General features: G+C 41.4%; 1 protein-coding gene across 6 annotated transcripts in view; it reads left to right on the plus strand.

Moving 5' to 3' along the window:
* OXNAD1 (oxidoreductase NAD binding domain containing 1) overlaps nt 1–21,294 on the plus strand; it is a 40,512-nt gene extending 19,218 nt beyond the window's left edge. For 5 of the 6 annotated variants that reach the window (XM_047768804.1, XM_047768813.1, XM_047768794.1 and 2 more), the window contains 5 exons: nt 2,001–2,107; nt 10,233–10,374; nt 18,963–19,205; nt 19,964–20,072; nt 20,745–21,294. In XM_047768804.1, coding sequence (XP_047624760.1) covers nt 2,001–2,107; nt 10,233–10,374; nt 18,963–19,205; nt 19,964–20,072; nt 20,745–20,899 — 756 coding nt within the window. In that variant the 3' untranslated portion in view covers nt 20,900–21,294. Of the gene's footprint in view, nt 1–2,000; nt 2,108–10,232; nt 10,375–18,962; nt 19,206–19,304; nt 20,099–20,744 lie in introns of those variants that run through there. The other variant, XM_047768841.1, reaches the window with a different exon arrangement.
* The last annotated feature ends 809 nt before the right edge of the window (nt 21,295–22,103 follow it).

The raw sequence follows: 22,103 nt of genomic DNA on the forward strand, positions 1-22,103 counted from the left end.
CAGATGCTTAATGAGAACTTACTCTGGGGCCAGCAGCATTATATGTACTTTCATGTATTATCTCATGTAATCCTCCCACCAACTGTGGGAAGTGCAGGTGATATTATTCTCATCTCCTCACTGAGGTGGGCTAGGGTCCCATGAGTGCCTAGGGTCACACAGCTGGTGAGTGGCGAAGCTGGGCATCCATACCAGGCTGTCTAGCTGTAGAGCTCATGCTATTAACAGCCGTCTTACGCTGCTTCGTTTTTGCTGCCGAATTGTTGAGGAGGAGCAGTTGGCATTAGACATCAAGTCTGATGACTCGGAAGGTGTAGAGAGGGGAAAAGTGGATGTGGAGAAAAGGCTGGGTGGGTCTGGTAAAGCAGTGCTTTAGGCAGGGCAGGCAGGCCAGGATCAGAGCACAGGCAGAGAGGCTGAAGAGCGAAAAGTTACCCCATGTGCTTTCAGGGAGGAAAGAGGACTGGCAAAAGTACAGAGAAAGAGCATTTTAAGAGTACTTTGAGGTAGTGAAGGGACCACCATCATCGGGAGAATTTTCTCATGGGGTTTTAAGAGTTGTCTCCCACTGAGAGTTTGACTAGATTTGGTCCTCTTGGAGGAAAATGGCTGGATGAGCTAGCTTTGTTCTGGGAAATCCTGACAGATTTCCAGGGCTCCCCCTGGTGGACCTGTGAAGGTAACACCGTCTGAGGGGAAGGGTGTTGTTTGGTCACCAGCCGCCAGTTTGATTTGCTGCCCGAAGTGGAGCTGAAGGGCAGTAGGAAGTGGAGGGAAGAGTTCTGCCACCTTTTTTCCCTCATTGTGAAGAAGCCCCAGATTTGAGAGGAAGAGAAACCCAAAGGCGGAAGAAACAAAGAAAGTGGGAAGTAGAGGCATTTGAAATTTGAGGGGTGCGGAGGCACTGATGGCACGCAACTGAAGTGTGTTTGACTCAGACCTTTTTTTTTTTTTTTTGTCTTTTTGCCATTTCTTGGGCCGCTTCCGCAGCATATGGAGTTCCCAGGCTAGGGGTCTAATCGGAGCTGTAGCCGCTGGCCTACACCAGAGCCGCAGCAACACGGGATCCGAGCTGCGTCTGCAACCTACACCACAGCTCACGGCAAAGCCGGATCCTTAACCCGCTGAGCAAGGCCAGGGATCGAACCTGCAATCTCATGGTTCCTAGTCGGATTCGTTAACCACTGAGCCCCTACGGGAACTCCTGACTCAGACCTTTTTTAAACCAGACATATCATTTAAAATAGTGCTTCTCCAACTATCTATAGCAATGGGCAGTTTTTGTTGTTTTTTCAAGCTTGTGGACTGTTTATATCTTGTAGAATATAATAAAAAGTGAATTAGAAAAAATAAATGGTAGTTCCCTGGTGGCCTAGTGGTTAAGGATCTGGTGTTGTCACTGCTGTGGCTCAGGTCATTGCTGTGGGGTGTATTTTATCCTGGCCCAGGAACTTTGCATGCTACAGGCATGGCCAAAATGAATGGATGAATGAAAAGAAACAAAGGCACAAGGAGTACAAACCCAGTTTGTGGTCTATTATTAGATTCAACAGACATACAAGTTACACTGTGAAATTGCTAAAAAAAAAAAAAAAAGTTAATTTCTGAATTCAGCTTGTCAAGGACTTGTGGCAAAGCTCAGAACATACATCAGCTTTTCTTATTTGCGTGCACAGCATTGACAGAGCAAGTGGGCTCCAGGCAGGGACTTTACAGGTCTCTGGGGCCCTGGTTCTTCCCAGAGGGCCCAGCCCAGGGCATGGAAATGTTTTATGCAGAATAAAATTCAATCAATGGGCTAGCAAGTCTCCCCCAAATGAAATTTGTTCACCTGGTGGAAGGCAGAATTCTAAAGCAAAGTGTGCTTTACCTTGTTTTGCAATTATCAAAAACCACATCTTTGTAGATTTCAAAAGAAAAAAAAAACCTTAGTTATAAGAAAGCCACAGTTTGTTCCTGAGTTGTGTGTACCTAACCTCAGCCACCGTCTTTGGCTCTAGGTGGTGTCAGTGGCTAAGGTGTGTGGAGTGGCCCATGAGTCCCCATCTGTGAAGAGGCTCTGCTTGCTTGTTGCTGATAAAGATTTTTCTTTTAAAGCCGGCCAATGGTAAGTAGCTTTTCTGTCTCCTAAGTGTTGTGTGTGTTCTGGGTGCTGCCAGATATAAGTACTTTATTTTTCCTTCTGGAAAGGACTTCTGTGGCCATTGTTTCTCCTGAGGCATAGGGATTCTTAGAGCGTCTCCATTCAGGCTGTGCTTTTTTTTTTGTCACAGAGAGTCCGATTCCTTTTCTTGTCCCAGAGCTCACCTTGGTTTTGAGCACATGACCCTCTTAGACATAAGAAGAAAATTGCTGCCTTGAGTTTTCCAGATTGAAACAAAGCAGCTAGTTGTGGCCCAAGGACCCCGACGAACCCCAGCAACTCTGGTGATTCAGGAGTGGATAGTGGATAATAGAATGCACTGCAGTAATCTAATCTGAAATACAGAGTAAACACAGCAGGCTGAAACTGGTTATTCTAACCAGTTCTGTCACAGAGCTGCTTGCCCTCTGGCCCGAATTCCTGCCTCCCTCATACTGTATTTTGTGGAGTTGAAATATTTTGCCGAATTTATTATCAGGGTCCCCCCATCTGGCCCAGCCCACATCACACTCAGGACTCTGAGGACTAGTCAGTATGCTGACAGGGTGACAGCCCAGCTGTCCCACTGTTCCTGAGAATGGCCTCCCTGAGCTGCAATTCAAGTTGAATTGTAAATAAAGTGACTTGTATTTCCTTAGGAAAGGTGTGTTTGGGTGTCTGTTTCCTTGATTTAAATAAAGCATTCATATCTAAATGAATTTCTGGCATGTCAGTCTTGGTAGTCTCTCTTAGGAGTCACTTGACTAATTTTGGCAGTCCATCTGGAAATGTGGTTTTGTTAGAAGGAGGATGTGTGATAATAGCAAGTGTGATAATAGCAAGAGTTAGCAGTCTTGTGTTAATAGTTTGCCTTTGAATTTAGAACTAGAAAACAAGATGCTGATTGCAATAATTTGCGTTCATGAAGCAATTTACTGCAATCTTTGCACATGTTCGGTGATACATATTAAGTGCATTTGGGCTGGTTTAGGGGGGGTGGGCAACGTTTTTTACCCTTCGAAACTAGTTTAGCTGTTATTACACTGAAAAGTGCAAACTTTGATTGTAATGATCTTTCTTTCCACATTTCCCTTCTGGGAAAGTGTTTGTGTCCTGTGCACACCCTTAGCTCCGTGCCTTCAATTTAGGATTGTGCCAAGACTCTGACCCCAGTGTCCTGATTAGAAAAACCCTGTGCCTTGGTTATGCTGCTGCTTCCCTGGTGTGCGTGCAATTGTACTAGCACTTGCAAAAACTGTGAAGAAAAATGTCATCATTTCCTAGTGATACACATAGAAATAGGGTCCCGTGGTGATCCTCAAGATAAAATCACTCGGGGTTGGTGTTACATACCCCATATCAGTGAATAGATTTGGTGATTTCCCTGATGTTGGGGCTGGTTTTAGTACATGCCTGACATGGGGGCGGATCACCTCTGGCTGGTCAGTATTGACCATTTCCCTGCCAGGTGTCCTTAGCACTCACTCCTGGCGCCTGGACTGTCCTCTTTAAAAGATTATTCCCTCACCACTAACTCACTCTACGACTCTGGAAGCTGTGAGCCCTTTGGATGTGTGACTTTGTGGTTATAGAATGGCCCTTTGCTGAGGTGTGGCATTGCTCCTTCAGCGTTGTTGCTGGGATGGCTTATGTGCCAGGCTCTCTTAGATCATCTGATATACAGTCACCTCCGCTTGGCACTTGGAGGACGAGGCAAGGATTAGGGAAAGAGGGAGTGTGTGATTGCGGCTGATGCAGCTTGTGTGCTTGGGATGATCAGAGTAGAGTGCTGCGTGGGATAAAGGAGAGGATTGCCATTGGGCTCTTGGGGTAGGGGTTGGGCCATGATGATACACTCCTGAACTCTTTCCCCTGACACTTGCCAAACTCTGGGGCAGGCTGCAGACCCGCCTCTGAATGGATGAATGAATGCTCTGAAGCTAGCCTTCAGCAAAGACCAGAGATGGGTCTCTGGGTTTCTTCCTGCTACATGGTGTTCTTTCTGGGTCTCCAGAGGGTTCTGGTTCCTGTCATGGGGAACCAGTTCTAAGAACCCACACAGTCCAATCCAGAGAGAAGGGCCAAAAGAGAAAACTCCTAGAAACCATTTCTCACATGTGCTGGGCTAAACCTTTTGGGCCTGTCTGACCAGTTGGTCACCACTTGGCACCTTGCTCCTTGGTGAGTCCTACTCTTGACCATCTTAGAATTCTCCTCCCTGAGGGTGGAAATATCTGGACTCCCCCTTGGGGCTGGAGTGTGCCACTGGCAGTCCTCACTCAGTGTGCGAGAGCCTGGAGTTGCCAGGATCAGCGCTCCTTGGGGGCATTCACTGGAGGCCAGGTCCGTTCCCTCTGGAGGCTGTATCACAGCGTCACACGCCCCATGCTCTGTAGACTGCATGGCCCGCAGGCTGGCTTTTTCTACCTGCTGGCTCTGTGATGTGGGCGGCTTCCTTCTTTCTCTGGGCTTCAGTTTCTATGTCTTTAAAGAGGGAACAGTAATATTTCTCTGTCTTAGGATACGTCAGGGATTTAGCACAATGTCTGATGTTCACTTTATTTGGTTTGTTTCAGTATTTTGTTATAGTTAGACCATCTGTGCAGGTGAGGCCCAAGGGACAGGTTGTAACTCTTACTTAGTTCCTCAGCCAGTTCCCCTGTAGTGAGGCTGTTGCAGGCGAGTACACATCTCTGCCGTGCTGACCCAGCTCATGTACCATCAGTACTCACTCCATGCCAGGCATGTGCGCAGATCACTGCCTGAGGGTAGCAAGGCCCAAGCGTTTTTGAAGAGAGACATGTGTACCTCTGACTTTGTGCAGGAGAACACAAGTGTTTATGCTGGAAGGTGACCAGGTTCTACTAAGAGAAGGAAGACACCAAGAAGAAAGGTGACTAGATTGGAGGGAGGCAATTAGAGAAGTAGGACTCTTCCCCCACGTATTCAGCCCACAGGTCCTACAGCCCTGACTTACCCGGCCACACGGAGGTGCTCGCTCCCTGGCGTCTTTGTTCAGGCAGTGACTTCCCCCAATGCTTGTCTGATGAGCGATGTGCCTCAAGACTCCTCTGTGAAGTCTGTCTTAATCCTTCACCCCTCTTAGAGTTGACTGCTTCTTCTGAGCCTCCATGCCCCAAGCAAATTTTTTGCTTTAAAATAAAGCAGTTCTTGTATTAGTATTTTCCCGATAAAATTAGGATCACACATGTTGGAGCTCAGAAGAAATCTTGGGAGCATTTTCTTGCTCCCAAGATTTTTTTCACAGTGCCGTTTAATCATATTTATTTGTTAATTTCACTCCCATTTGGGAGTTTATCGAGGGAGGGAACCAAGACATACTTGCATCTTTACCTCCAATACCAATCCCAGTGGATGGTTATGCTGTTCCTTGTTGAAGGTCCAAGGGTTTTGGGATCTCGGGGTAGAGGATCGTCATTCAGCCGAGGTTTGTGTTCTTGCCCTGTACTGGGCCCTGGGACTGCATCTCAAGCAGACGGAGCTGCCGGGTGTGTCACACTGGATATGGTTGTGTGCGTTTCGCTGCAGAACTAGCCCTTTCTCTCTGCCTTCATAAAGTCAGTCATCTGGGTGCTAAAAGGGCATTTTTGAAGGGGTATGTATAATATGTTTAAAATTTAATTCTTTGTTGGAAAGATGTTTTAATAAATATGTATTGTGCACACATGCAGATGAAATTTTTCTGTAATGTTTAACGAAAGAGCCCTTTTTTGCTAAAGGTGAAAGGTTTCCAAAGTTAATAGAGAAAGGGAGTTCCCTTTCACTCACTGGAGAGAAAGGTCTTTATCAACATAAAGCAGCAGAGGGTGCTGTAGTTCAGGAGATAAAGCAGCAAAAGTAGCTCAGAGATTGTTCTAAACACAGAAGCTATAGAGATGCTATATACTTCTCTGAGAGCACATAGCAGCTGTGTTAATAAATGTTAACTATAGTCTTTTATAGTTTTATAGTTAACTATATCTTGTCTGAAATGGAATGGAAATTAAGGTATTCATGGGACGGACTCAAGTGAATATAGGTGAAAGACGCCTCATGACCTCTTCAGGAGCACTTCCAATCCAGAACTATTTTTTAAGACCATAATGAATGACTAGGTATCTAAGGCCAGAGATGAGAAAAGAACATCTTTTAAGGTCTTGGATCAAATTGGGAGAGAAGCTCAGCTGCTTTTCCTGTAAGCCTGCTGGTAGGGGAACAGCGGGGGTGGGGGTAGGGGGTGGAGATGATACTGTCGCTTTTTTTTTTTTTAATACTATCACTTCTTGATGGTTAAGAAACAGCTATATTGGATTTTTGGGTTTCCTGGACATGGGGATAAGAATTTTATGTGGCCCCAGGTCCTAAAATATTTCTATTTCCTTGGTATGTGACTAGATTTGTTGCATTTCCTAAAATCCCCACTCCAAAAACGTTTCTATGGTGTAGAATTATCAAATGATTGAAACTTGTGAGAGTTCCTGACCACAGGAAATGTCAAGAGTGTCAGAATTCAGGAGGCCACAATAGCCTTTAAGCTTGTCAAATGCCAGTGAAAGAGTATTTGTTGCCCTTTTTTTTTTACACTTTAAAAAAACTGTTTTATTGAGATAGTATATACTTTATATATCAAAATTCACCCATTTACAGTGTACAATTCAGTGACTTTTTTTTGTATATTCACAGGATGGTAGAGTGTTCAGCCCAAACTTTAGAACATTCTTATCATCCCGGAAGAAACCCTGGACCAATTATCATTCACTCCCCGTTCTCAGCCTTCTAGGCAACCACTGTTCTACTTTCTGTACTTTTGGATTTGCCTGTTCTGGACATTTCATATCAATGGAATTATACAATATGTGGTCTTTTTTTGTTGCTTGCTTCTTTCACGCAACATAATTCTTTGTTGACGTATATTGTGGCATCGTGTCAGTAATTCATTGTGTCGTGTGGATGTACCACATTTTGTTTATTCATTTATCAGTTGATGAACATTTAGATTGTTTTGAAACTTTTAGGTTATTATTACTACTGTTATTATTTTCATTTTATGGCCACTCCTGTGGAAATTCCCAGGCTAGGGGTTGAGTCAGAGCTGCAGCTGCCATCCTACACCACAGCCACAGCAACACTGTATCCTTCATCCACTGAGTGAGACCAGGGATGGAACCCATGTCCTCACAGAGGCTCTGTGGGGTCCTTAAAATCCGCTGAGCCAAAATGGAAACTCCTAGGTTATTATTGATAGTTCATGTACATGTTTTTGAGTGGATATGTATTTTCTTTTTTCTTTGGTATAGAGCCTAGGAGTGGTCTTGTTGGTCATGTGGTAACTCTAACATTTTCAGGCACTACCTGATTGCTTTCTAAGTGGCAACACCATTTTACGTTCCCACCAGCAATGTATAAGGGTTCTAATTTCTATAGATCCTCATGAACACTTGCTTTTGTCTTTTTGATTAGCCATCCATTCTAGTGAGTGTGAAGTGATAGCTCATTGTGATTTTGATTTGCATTTCCCTAATAACTAATTATGTTGAGCATCTTTTCAAATACTTAGCCATTTATATGTCTTCTTTGGAGAAATGTTTGTATAAATCCTTTGCCCGTTTTTTGAGTTGTCTCTTTTTTTGGCCACATCTGTGGCATGTGGAAGTTCCTGGGCCAGGGATCAAACCCAGGCCACAGCAGCAACCCAAGCCACAGCAGTGATAACCCTGGATCCTTAACCTACTGTGCCACAGGGGGACTCCCAAGTTTGTCTTTTTATTATTGACTTGTAAGAGTTATTTACTCTGTATACAAGTCTCTTATTAGATACATGATTTGAAAATAGTTTCTCCCATTCTGGAGGGTCATCTTTTAACTTTCTTGATGGTATCATTAAAAAAGTTTTTAATTTTATGCAATCAAGTCTCCTCGTTGTTTTCTTTGACATTTGTGTTTTGTTTTCACTTCTAAGTAATTATTGCTGTGAAGTTACTTCTGTTAGTCTGCTTCTAAGAGTTTGTAATTTAAGCTTTTACATTTAAATCTATTATCTATTCTGGGTTAATTTTTTTATATGGTGTAAGTAGGGGTCCAACTGTATTCTTTTGTGTGGCTATTCAGTTGCCCCAGCACCATGTGTTTGTTTGTTTGTTTGTTTTTAATTATTGTTCATTTATAATGTGTTTCGGGTGGATAACAAAGTGATAGCTTATTACAAAACTGGCATGACTTGTTGAAAAGACTATTCTTTGTCATTGAATTGTGTTGGTATCCTTGTTGAAAATCAGTTGACTATAAATCTGAGAGTTTATTTCTGGATTCTCAATTCTTTGCCCTTGATGTATATGCTGCCCTTATACCAGTACCACAGTGTCTTCATTACTGTAGATTTATAAGTTTTGAGGTGTGAATCCTCCAAATTTATTCTTTTTTTGAGATTGTATTGATGATTCTGGATTCCTTGAATTTCATATAAATTTTATGCTCAACTTGTCAATTTCTGTAAAGAAACAAGCTAGAGTTTGATATATATTTCATTGCATTAAATCTGTAGATCAATTTGGGAACTTTTTCTGTCTTAATATATTGTTTTCCAGTCCACAAACATGAAAAGCCTTTCTGTTTATTTCGATCTTCTTTGATTTTTTTTTTCAACAATATGTTGTAGTTTTCAATGTATAGGTCTTATGCTTCTTTTGTTAAGTTTATTCTCAATTTATATGCTATTATAAATAGAATATTTTTCTTTCTTTCTTTCTTTTCTTTTTTTTTTTTTTTTTTGCTTTTTTAGGGCTGCACCCACAACATATAGAGATTCCCAGGCTAGGGGTCAAATCGAAGCTACGACTGCCAGCCTATGCCACAGCCACAGCAACAGCAACATGGGATCCAAGCCGTGTCCCTGACCTACACCACAGCTCACGGCAATGCAGGAGAGTGAGGCCAGGGATTGAACCCTCAACCTCATGATTTCTAGTTGGATTCGTTTCCACTGTGCCACAATGGGAACTCCTATAAATAGAATATTTTTCTTTCACATTTAGATTGTTCATTTCTAGTGAACAGTGAACAACTGTTCATTTCATATCTAGAAATAAAATTTGTTTTTGTAACCTGCAACCTTATTGGAACTTGTTTATTAGTTATATTTGTTGTAAATTCCTCAAGATTTTTTATATACAATATTGTGTCATCTGCAACTTCTTTCTCCCATTCTGGATGCCTTTTATTTCATTTTCTTACTTAGTTGCCTTGTCTAGAATTTCTGTTACAGTGTTAATAGAAGTGGTTGGAACATGCATCCTTGTCTTGTTTCTGTTCTTAGGGGGAAAGTTTTCAGCCTTTCATGGTTAAGTATAATGTTAGCAATAGATAATTTGCAGTTGCTTTTATCAGCTTGAGGAAGTTCCCATTTATTCCTGGTTTACTGAGTATTTTTATTATGTAAGGGTGCTGAATTTTTTCAAATGTCACTTCAGCATCTATTGTGATGATAACATGCGTTTTGTCCTTTATTAAGTGGTTTATTTCATTGATTTTCATATGTTAAAACAATCTTGTGTTCCTAGGGTTTTTGCATCTGTGTTCACAGGGATATTGAGCTTTTCTTTTCTTGTGATATCTTTGTCTGGTTTTGGTATCAGGGTAATACTGACCTTGCAGAATGAGTTGGAAAGTGTTCTTTTCTATTTTTTGGAAGTGTTCGTCAAAGATTAGCATTAATTCTTCTTTGAGTGTTTTGGTAGAGTTCAGTGATGCCATCTGGACTTTTTTTTTGTGGGAAATTATAAAATTATGAATTCAATCCATTTACTTATTATGGGTCTGTTCAGATTTTCTGTTTCTTCTTGAATCCAGTCTTTCCAGGAATGCATCCATTTCATCTGAATTAGCTAATTTTTTGTCTTACAATTGTTCATAGAATTCCTTTAAAATCTTCTTTAATTTTATTTTTTGGTAAAGTTTGTGATAATGTCCCCTCTTTCATTCTTGATTTTAATAATATTTTATTTTTCTCCTTTTTCTTAGTCAACTCCAGCTAAAAGTTTGTCAGTTCTATTTACCTTCTTACCCACTTTTAAAATTACTTCACCAATAGTCCTTTATTTTCCTTTCCTTTTAGGGTTGATTTCTTTATCCCGGGAGTCTCTGTGGTTGGTGGATTCTCAATATGCTCCAGCCCCAGACTGCTAGAACAGGAGAGAATCATAGAACTGGCAGTGAAATATACAAACCACCCTCCTGCTCTCTGGATTCACAATCAGGTGAGCAAACTTCTGCTTAAACTTGGAGATGTGGCGTCTCTGCCCCCCCCAAATTTGTGTTTAGCTCACTCTGCTTAAGAAACATAGGCCTGTATGAAAAGGGCACTCACAAAGAGCATTCCTCCATCCAGAATTCAGAGTCCAGAAAGGTTAAAGAAGCAGAATCTTTTCGATGCACTAAGGATGACAAAATATGTGGGTCTGAAAATGTCTTCCAGGTCACCAAACAGTATTCAGTTAAATCCTACTTTAGGATTAAAACATTTTACTTTATATGTAAGTTTTTGAAGATTAGCTTTCTGTGTGTCTTATAAATGGTATATCTACAAATCAGATTATTTTTGTTCTAGCCATTCTAAAACAAAGAAAATTAAGCTCTCATTCTGTCACTGTTTGGAGGGGAAATGACCTCTGATTATATACTTCTTGTGCCCAGAGCTAAGCACTGCTAGGTCCCTGGTGCCATTGCCTCTCCATTTCAGTCTCTGGAGAGCTCTTTTAGGAAGGAGTCCACATTTGCTGTTAATAATTCAGGCTTCACAGTGGGACTCAATAAAACCCTGCATAAGCTGTTTGTTACCTCCTAGAACTCTGATAATAAAGAGTGATGAGCTTAGAACAGATCAGTTATTTGTCTTTTTAGTTTTTGACCCTTGCCCTTTTTTTTTTTTTTTTTTTTTACTGCTGTTCCCCTTCACAGCAAGAGTGTGCCTTCTCTGTTTACCAACAATCTCCATCCCATCCCAGGCACTTTCTTATCCCCTTTACCAAAATGGAAAGTACAGGTACAAATATTGTAGATACATATAAACTGATTTTAAAATTCATGTGGAAGGACAAAGGAAGCAGGATAGCAAAAACAGTTTTGAAAAAAGATGAAAGTGGGAGGAATCACATTACTCAGAATTTTAAGATTAAAATAAAGCTGCAGTAATCAAAACAGTATGGTATTGGTGAAGGGGTAGACATAGAGACCAGTGGAACAAAGAGTTCAGAAATAGACTGACATACATACGGCCTTTTGATTTTTGACAAAGGTGCTAAAGAGAGTCAATAGAGAAAGGATAACCTTTTCAACAGGTAGGGCTGCAACAGTTGTCTACCCATATGAAAAAAAAAAAAAAAAAAAAGAACCTTGACCTAAATCTCATACTTTATATTCAAAATTAACTCAAAAGTGTTGTAGGTCTAAATATAAACATGAAACTATAAAGGTTTTAGAAGAAAACAGGAAATATTCTGTAGATCAGGGTAGGCAAATAGTTCCAAAAGCAAGATCTATAAAAGGGAAGATTTATGTATCAGACTTAATCAAAGTAAGAACTTCTGGAGTTCCCGTCGTGGCGCAGTGGTTAACGAATCCGACTAGGAACCACGAGGTTGCGGGTTCGATCCCTGGCCTTGCTCAGTGGGTTAAGGATCCGGCATGGCCATGAGCTGTGGTGTAGGTTGCAGACATGGCTCGGATACCGTGTTGCTGTGGCTCTAGTGTAGGCCAGTGGCTACGGCTCCGATTAGACCCCTAGCCTGGGAATCTCCTTATGCTGCAGAAGCGGCCCTAGAAAAGGCAAAAAGACCAAAAAAATAAATAAATAAATAAAAACTTTTTTTCTGCAAAATGCACTTTTAAGAGTTTTTAAAAACAAGCTATATATATTATAGACTAGGAGAAAGTATTTGCAAATTAGATATCCGACAAAGGACCTTTATCTAAAATACATAAAGAACTCTCAAAAGTCAGCAACTGTAATTTTTAAATGGGCAAAGGATTGAATAGACACTTCACTAAAAGGATATAAGGGTAGCAGATGAGCAATGAATAATGTTCAACATCATTCACCATTAGGGAAATGCAGATTAAAACCATATAGAGTGGGATACCTGTAGAGGTAAAGTAAATAAAATATCAATAAATGCTGCTGTCAAGGATGTGGAGCAGCTGGAACTCTTATATTGCTTATGCTGTTAGCAGGAATGCAAGATACTGCAGCCATTCCAGAAAATATTTTGGCATTTCACATGAAACTGTATACACACTTAACCATAATACCCACAGTACTATTCCTGGGTGTTCATCCTAGAGAAACAAAAGAGCTGTTTATATAGAAACCCGTCCATGAATGTTTGTAGTGGTTCTATTCATAATTGTCAAAAACTGGAAGCCACCCAAACATCCCCCAGTGGGTGGATGGATAAATAAACTGTGATACATTCCTAGAGTGTCCAGGTAGACCTCATTTTACTGCACCTCACTCTACTGCACTTTGCAGATCATTGCGGCTTTTTTTTCTTTCTTCCTTTACAAAATGAAGGTTTGTCGCAGCCCTGCATTGTCCAATGAATAATTAATATTTTAAACAATAGAGTTTTTTTTTTTTTTTTTTGGCTGCACCCACAGCATATGAAAATTCCTGGGTCAGGGATCAAACCCTTGCCACTGCAGTGACAATACTGGATCCTTAACCCACTGCACAAGAGAACTCAATAAAAATTTTTTTATGTGAAGAAATTTTAAAAATTGAAATACAAGGTTGTGTTTCAAATGTACAGCAAAGTGATTAATTTTTTTTTCTATCTCTCTCTATATATATGCTTTTTCAGATTCTTTTCCATTATAGTTTATTAAAATATTGAGTGTAGTTCCCTGTCCTAGACAGTGTGTCCTAGTTGATTATTTATTTTATATGTAGTAGTGTATGTATGTTAATCCCAAAATCCTAATCTATGCCCCTCACCAAAGGGGTAACCATAAGTTTGTTTTCTGTGCTGTAAATCTGTTTCTGCTTTTTAAATAAGTTTCATTCATACCAGTTTTTAAGATTCTATATATGTGATAAAATATACTTGTCTTTCTGACTTATTTCACTTCATATGATATTCTCTAGATCCATCCATGTTACTGCAACTCTTCTTTGCAAAAGATGCCTTCTTTTTAGGTTGCTTCCATGTCTTGGCTATTGCAGATAGTGCTGCTTTGAACATTGGGGTGCATGTGTCTTTTTGAATTGAGTTTTTTCTGCCCAGAAGTGGGATTGCAGGATCCTATGGTAACTCTGTTTTTAGTTTTTTTAAGGAGCCTCCATACTGTTCTACAAGGTGGCTGCCCCAGTTTACATTCCCACCAACAGCAGAGGAGGGTTCCCTTTTTCTTCATCCCTCTCCAGCATTTATTATTGCAGACTTTTAATGACGTCCTTTCTGATGACCTCATTGTAGTTTCAATTTGCATTTCTCTAATAATTAGCAGTATTTAGGATCTTTTCATGTACCTGTTGGCCATCTGAACATCTTCTTTGGAGAAATATGTTTTTAGGTCTTCTGCCCATTGCTTGATTCTATAGTTTGTTTTTTTGATATTAAGCTATAAGAGCTCTTTGTATATTTTGGAGGTAAAGTCCTTGTCAGTAACATCATTTGCAAGTATTTTTTCCCATTCTCTCTTTTCATTTTGTTTATGGTTTCCTTTGCTGTGCAAATGCTTTTAAGTTTAAATTAGATTTCATTCATTTTTGTTTTTGTTTTTATTTCCATTACTCGAGGAGAATGATCCAAAAAAATATTTCTGTGATTTATGTCAGAGTGTTCTGCCTGTGTTTTCCTCTAGGTGTTTTATAGTGTCTGGCCTTACATTTAGATCTTTAATCCATTTCGAGTTTAGTTTTGTACATGATGTTAGAGAATGTTCTAATTTCGTTTTACATGTATCTACGTGTAAAATGACTGGGAAGGCAGTCTTTTCCCAGCACCACTTATTGAAGAGACTCTTTTTTCCATTGGATATTCTTGTCTCTTTGTCTTAGATTACTTGACCATAGGTAAATAGGTTTATTTCTGAGCTTTATCCTGTTCCATTGACCCATTTGTCTGTTTTTGTGCCAGTACCATACTGTTTTGATTAATTTGTAGTAGTATAAAGATTTGAAGATTTGAGTATAAAGTATTTTTAAACTAAGGTGCGTGTAATTTTTTTTAAGTCACAGTTCTATTGCACAGTTAATAGACTACAGTATCATATAAATATAACTTTCATAGGCACTGGGAAACAAACGGTGTAACTTGATTTGCAGTATTACTTGCTGTGGTCTGGAACCGAATCTACAATATCTCCCCGGTCTGTCTGTGTTGTTTTTCAGCAAAAAAACAGATCAACTCTTGATGCATATAACGATGTGGGTGAATGTCAGAAGTGTTATGTTGAGTGAGAGAAGCCAGTTTCAAAGGTTCTATACCCTATCATTGCGTTTATGTCACAATCTGGGAGACAGAGGTACAATGATGGGAACTGATCTGTGGTTGACAGAGGATAGGGTGGGGAAGGATGTGAACAGAAAGGGATAGTAGAGGAGACTTTTTTGGGGGTGATGGAACTGTTCAGTATCTTGGTTTTGGTGGTAGTTACACTTCTCTGTGTTAAAATCCATAGAACTATACAGCAACAAAAAGCTAGTACTGGGAATTCTCTGGTGGTGCAGCGGATTAGGGATCTGATATTGTCACTGCTGTGGCTTGGGTCACTGCTGTGGTGCAGCTTCGATCCCTGGCCCAGGAACTTCTGCATGCCATGGGTGCAGCCAAAAAAAAAAGGAAAAAGAAAGCTAGTACTGTAAGATAATTGTAAAAAATACAAGATTTCTAAATTTATAGCAGCATAAAAAATATATACTCTTCTAATGGTTTACATGTCAAGTTGTATCTGTTTAGACACATTTCCAGCTGCTTGCCTTAGCATTTCCATTGTAAATGTATCCTGTCATATATTTACCCTCTGACCTTCTGAGTCCTTCCTTTGGTGTAAGCCTCAGCTGCCTTATTCCTTTTTTGATTCTCTTTGGATTTTCTACCCATCACTGTCTGTGGGCTGCATCCTGACTTGTGAAAGTATGCCTCAGGGGTGGGAACAGCAAGAGCTCCACGTGTCTTGTGCTCGGTGTTCAAAGGCACTTAGCCATCCCCGCTCCCAGTGCCACACGCCTCCTCCAGTTGTCAGCCACCCACGTGACCTCAACCTGGTCCTGGTCCATAGCTCCCTGCTTGGTTTCATGGCTCATTGGCATTTCAATGGAGGAACTTAATTCTGAGAGATTGTAGAAAACCTCCAAGTGACATTGCTTGAATGCACATCCTAATTGTAGTGCCTGCTCCATTCTGCCCAGTGGGAGTTGCACACAGCCTTTATGAAGTCAGATTTTTCTTGGAACCATTCTCAGGTGGCTGCTTTCCTCCTGAGGATTCGTCTCATTAAACTATTAGAGTGGACAATAGAGGCACGTGAGTATCTGGGTGGCAGCAGGCTGCTCTGTTGGGACATGGAATAAAGTCCATAAATGTCTTCCTTTATTTTATCTGCTTTGGCTCAAGCTCCTGGCAGGGTAAAGGGTTCTAGACAGCTATTGTGTGCTGGGCTCCAATTGCTGTGGAAAAGTTGTTTATTTCACAAGTAGAAAATCTATACTTAAATTAGATCTATTGCTGTGTAATTGAAGGTAATGTCCCTTTACTCACTTCCACTTTATGCTCCACAGTACCTTGAGTCTCATGTTCATGCCACCCTGGCAGTTTTTATTGATCAACAAAAGACAAAGATGGCTTTTGATTCTTTCCAAATGCTAGCAAATTAGGAGATAGATCTACTGAAGATTATTTTGTCACTAAGGAGACGACAGGCTTCTTGAGTATTATCTTTCCCTGGGGCACATTTTCTTGCCAATTTTAGGGTTGAAAATACTCTGGTTTCTAAAAACAATAACCTAAAGGTTTGTTTGTTGTCATTACTAAGCACACTGAAGATGACCATTGGAGAAAATTATTTCGCTTGTTTCTTAGTCACTTTTACTCATAGATTCTTAGAGATAGAGTATAGGCAAGCAAGAAGGGGCAGGGGATAGAAATTAAATCCGTTGTCATTGTTAGGCAGACCCCTCTGGTACCATAGGTTTCTGTTTTTGAGACTTGAAAGGAAGAAGCATTTTAAAGCATTTTGGTAGCCAGTGTAGCGATTCCTAGATTTTAGTTATTCCTAACAGAATGCTCCCTTGCTGCTAATTTCTTCTGTCAAAAAATGAACCCACTTATCCTTCATGTAAAAATCTCCTACATATTTAAAATAGTTAAGTTTAGATGTTTTTTCCTCCCCTCAGAGAAGTGATTTCCATTCAGTTGACAGTGCATGACCAAAAAGGACTTGTTCTGTGAATTCAGATAGTTTTCATTTATTCTTAGATTTTCTCTTAAGTTTAATTCTTTAACTTATAGAGCCCCAAATTAAATGAATGTCAAAAAATACTCACCATGTACCTGTCAGGCAAGGCGCCAGGTAAGTGCTTGGGTTGATCTTCAGAAAGTACACGATGGGGAGCTCCCTGGTGATCTAGTGGTTAGGACTTGGTGCTTTCACTGCTGCAGACTGGGTTCAGTCCCTGGTCTAGGAACTGAGATCCCACATCAAGCTGCTGCTTACCTGCCCCCTCCCCCAAAAGAAAAGTGTATGAAGTGTTTTTACTCCTTAGGAGGGAGTCTCATCAGTTGATTTGTGTCAGAAATGCTCCCAATAGAAATTTCTTTATTCCTGAATTCTGGTTTTTGGTGACGGAGAAGAAAGAAGCAGCCACTCCCTATGCCTTGTCTTCTGTGACAGACGCAGTGGCCAAAATACCCTCCATATAAAGCTTGATGCCAGCAGGGGTTTCCCCCACAGAGTGTTGTGTGATGCCTGGGTGGTGAGCAGGTCAGGGGCCAGAGCCCATTTTCCAGATGTGGCAGCAAAAGCTCAGAGTGGGTGAGGGACTTGCTGGATTTCCTAGGGTCTGTGATTAAGATGTAGCCTTCCAACTCCTAGTAGATCAGTGTGGTTTTCCTCCAAACTAGGGGGTTCTCAACAGCCAATAATACCTCCTTCATTTCTGAAACAAATTTCAAAGTTAAGTAGTCACACTTTTTAAAAAAATAACATAATTCTCTGTAATACAAAGGAGGGATTAAGGAAAGTGAACCATCATCAGAGACTGCATCTCAGTGTATAAATCGTGGGGCATATCTAAACTAGAAGCTATAGAATGAGGTCGTTGAGTGGCTCTTCCTCAGTGAAGGATCACTGCGAATTCACCATCTACAAATACAGGTGGCACAGGTGTTGCCTGGTGACAGAAGAGCCATGAATGTGAAGTATACACTGGGATGTCGTTTTCTGGAACAGTGAATATGCCTGGTAAAGTTCTCAGCACAACAAAATATGATTTACATGGCAGTGACATTGTGGAAAATTCAGACTACGTTAGATCTGTGCAAACAGTACTTTGAGTTTTTTTGTAAAATGAGTTAGGGTCTAGTCTCAGATCCTTATACACCAATTTTCACCTCCATGTACCTGCCATGGCTCATTCAGAAGTCTGCAGGGCAGTCTTGTGCATTTCAGATAATGGTGTGCTGCAGAGCTCTTTGGGTTAAAAAAAAAAGCCGCATTTGATGATTTCTGTGATGTAAAAACTCCCACAATGACTGACATCATGCTACCAGTAGAAACTGGTTCACAAAAAAATCACAAAATTCCTGCGGATTTAACCATCAACTTAGTAGGAGCCAGCTTTGGAACACCACTAAGATCATAGGACATCTGGCATCATTGCCCTCTAAATGCCAGTTGGGTTCCCCAAATGATTGTGACATTGAAAAACTGTCACCACAAATTTCTAAAACACCCCTCAAGGGCAGTATCGTCCCACAGAGAACCAGTGCATTCATATCTAGTGGTATTTCTGGTGTAAGTGACCTCACGTAATAGTAGCTGCTTCATCTGGGTGGATGTAAGTGGAACTCACTCCCTGGTGGGGAACCTCTGGCTGTTCTGCCCCAGGGAGAAGGCGCCAGCCTTGGGCAGAACTGAGGCACTGGCCTCAGCCTGTGAGGCAGCCTGGCTGTGCCCTGCTCCTGGCCGGGAGGGAGCTCAGGAACCCAGAGGCCACAGCCCTTGCTGAGCCAAAGCAGCCAGTGTGTGACAGCCGCCACACCCTGCCTCTCATTTACATGGCTTTAATCAGAGACCATGAATGCTGCTCAGAAAAGGAAACTTTGGAGTTGCTGCTGTAGCACAGCCGGTTAAGAATCTGACTGCATCGGTTTGGGTTGCTGTGGAGCTGCGGGTTTGATCCCGAGCCCAGTGCTGTGTGTTAAACGATACTGAGCAGGTCACAGCGGCTGTTCGGATTCTGTCCTTGGCCCAGGAACGTCCATATGTTGCAGCTGTGGCCATTAAAAAGAAGAAAGAAAGAAAAGGAAACCCTGAGTCCAGTGTGTCTTTACACAACACAGCTCATCACCTAAGCAGCTAACAAATGGCAAATTACTGAAGTGAATTTCCTTTTCTGGGTACCAGAATGGCAGCATGAAGATGGAGGAGCAAATGGCCTGTGTATAATGGACAAGTGGAATTAGTTCACAGGGCCCTGCAGAGACTGAGAGCAAGCTGTAAAAAATGGTCCTAAAACTGATAAAGATGTAGGGGGTGGACGCACTCAGCTTTACTAAGGAAGAACATTTGGTTTAAGACCTTTGCAATACAGAGGATTAAAGGCTGTTTTCTCTCCCCCTCTTAGTGTACACTGGACTCTGAAGTGGCCGTGAGAGTGGGTGGAGAGTTCTTCTTTGACCCTCAGCCTGCAGATGCTTCTAGAAACCTTGTGTTGATCGCGGGAGGAGTTGGAATTAACCCTCTGCTTTCCATCCTGCGGCATGTGGCAGACCTCCACAGAGAATGGGTGAACAAGGGAAGTGGGTATAAGGTCGGAACAATCAAACTGTTCTACAGTGCAAAAAACACCAGCGAGCTCCTGTTCAAGGTGAGGTGAGAAGTGTGTGTCTCAGAGCTTGCTGTGAGCAAACCTCGTTATGGTATTAGTGCCCAGGGAATTTTCTTCTCCATTCTCTCTTCTCTGCAGCAATTCACAACCAAAGGCTTGAAAGGCTGGATCATGTTCATACGAGAATTAAACAGCACATCTTGCCCAAGACAATTAAAAAGCTAGTGCTGAGGAGGTTCTTGGGGAAGTATCAGGAGGGCCAGGGCTGGCTGGCTCGGATCTGGAGGTGGACGAGCAGAAAAGCCACTGTGGCCCCGGGGTTCCCCAGAGAGTCAGGAGGCCTACGAATGGGTTTGATGGTGCAGGAGTAGATTGCACCCAGCTGGCTACGTGAAACCCTTATCAGTTGCATCTGTGGAAACTCTAGTCCCTTTGATGGGAGAAGGCTTTCACTCTTTGCAGCTGCAAAGATGAACAAAAGAACAGAAACAGTTAAAAGACACAACTGTGGTCAGTGAAACTGCTGCTTAATTGCTCACGCTTGGGAGAAAGGAAAAAGAAAAAACTCCCGGAGAGTTAGTAATATGCTTGTTAGCATATTCAGATTTCAATTAAAGCCGCAGAGCCCTCCGTACTCGCAATGCTCCAGCCTGCTCGACTGCAAACAATATCTCTAAGTGGAGAGCTGGGGCAGTAGACGTGTGCAGAATGGCAGGGGAGGCTCCGCGTCCGAGGGGGTGCACATCTGTTTTGATTTTTTAAAATTGTAGTGTGACCAAATATGTTTGACATTCCAGAAAAATATCCTCGATTTAGTAAATGAATTTCCTGAGAAGATTGCCTGCAGTTTGCATGTTACAAAGCAGACTACACAAATCAGTGCAGACCTCAAGCCATACATCACGGGTGAGTCCCCTGAAGATATTTTGACTACCTCCATGCCAGTATTTTGTGGCTGTGCCAGTTGGTTGAGTGTAGATGCTCCATTGTTGGAAGTCGCTGGCTGGGAATATCACTACCTGGGGAATTGAGAAGTGATTCATCAGGGAAAAATACGGGGAGATTAGTTGGATTTACTTATTACATATAGAGCTCCTATGGCCCATATTAAAAATTTATTCTCCATGTTTTTTAAGGGACCTTTGCATCATCGTTGTAGTATGCATACAAAGAACGTATAGTCAGCTTTGATTGCATCAGTGCCATTTGCCATTAATAGTCATTTAGATTTCTCATGGTTTCCCTTTTTTGGAAGGGTTTCTCACAAAGCAGTTTATTTACTTTGTTGAAGGCAGTTTTGAATCTCTCCCAAAGATCAGCACACTCCCTGGTGCTGTCTGGATAGTGCATCATGCTCGGCTGCCCACAGCGCTGCTGTGAATTCAGGAAACCTGGAGACACACTCCTGCTTCGGTCTGGCCCGGACGCCAACAAGAGCCAGTGCGTGGATGACTCAGGACGCAACTCCCTGAGCTTAGTTATTGAAAATAAACACTGTTGCCAAGTTGTGGTTAGCCCTTCCTCTTTTTAATACAAACATGGCTGGCTTAATCTAGTGTTTGTTCTGTTTTTTGGTAGAAGGAAGACTAACGGAGAAGGAGATAAGAGATCATATTTCGAAAGAGACCTTGTTCTACCTTTGTGGCCCACCTCCGATGACAGACTTCTTCTCCAAGGAACTGGCGAGGAGCCACATTCCCAGAGAGCACATTTGCTTTGAGAAGTGGTGGTAGGGGGCAGGCAGAGGTGGAAAAGGGTGAATCAGGAGGGCCTCTAGGATAGTGACAGGCAGCATGCTCTGTGATTTGTGGCAGGATGAATTTACCTCTATCCAGTCTTATATTTTAAGGCTGTGAACTCAGTGACCAGTTGGAGAAGACAAGAAAAAGCAGCTGACATACTTAAAGGCCAAAAAGTTTATTGATGAAACTTTTTTTTACTACGTTGACTTTTATGAATAACTGATTAACTCATGTTGTACCTGGAATTGACCAATACAGGTTTCCTTTCCCCTTAAGGAAAAAAACATGAAAATATGGTTTTGTGTGTGAAATGTAGGCTATATTTAAATTATTTTACAGCAGCTTCTCTATCTCATGTTGAATAAACTTAAACATATTCTTGATCATTTCACCTTGAAATTTTTTTTAATTTAAAAAAGTGTTTTTAATGATTTTAATTTTTTCCATTATAGCTGGTTTACACTGTTCTGTCAATTTTCTATAGTACGGCAAAGAGTCTTCACTTTAAAATTCTTTATATTCTTAGCATTAGTGTGGCCTATAGCCTTGCTTCTTCAGACCATTAAAGTTGGGTTTGGAAATAGGAAATTATTAGGAAACTGCTTTAGGGAATTGACTATCCAGCATATTTGCTTCATGTGAATGGATATCCTAAGTATATATACTAATTGTTCATTTCTTCTCAAAGGAAACCTTTTCTGGGGTTTGTGTCTCTGCTGCCTATTTCAAAGCTGCATGTAGGAAGCAGCTTCTTATTTGGGATAAAGTCTAGGGTGACTTCTGTGTTCCCTGTGGAATCTGCCTTCAATGGTGGGCTGGTTAGCTGTAGAACTGTGCTTAGGAATGATTAAGGGGTACAGAGCCATTTCCAAATCCTGCTTCTTTGCCTTTTATTTCATTCTTCTTCCAGGTTGTTCCTGCCACAGCAGCTTCTCACATACCTGTTGAGTGACTGAAAGAAACTTCACACTTTACCGCTTGCTAAGCCTGGGGTCCAGGAAGCAGTCCCCAGGATAAGTGGAGAGAGTGGTGGAACACTGTCCTCAAGTCTGCTCAAGAAAACAGGCTGGGGAGTTCCCCTTATGGCACAGTGGGAATGAATCTGACTAATATCCATGAGGATGCGGGTTCAATCCTTGGCCTTTGCCCTGAGCTATGGCGTACATTGCAGATGCGGCTCAGATCTTGCATTGCT

The sequence above is a fragment of the Phacochoerus africanus genome, chromosome 1 (genome assembly GCF_016906955.1).
Source record: "Phacochoerus africanus isolate WHEZ1 chromosome 1, ROS_Pafr_v1, whole genome shotgun sequence".
Taxonomy (NCBI): Eukaryota; Metazoa; Chordata; class Mammalia; order Artiodactyla; family Suidae; genus Phacochoerus; species Phacochoerus africanus.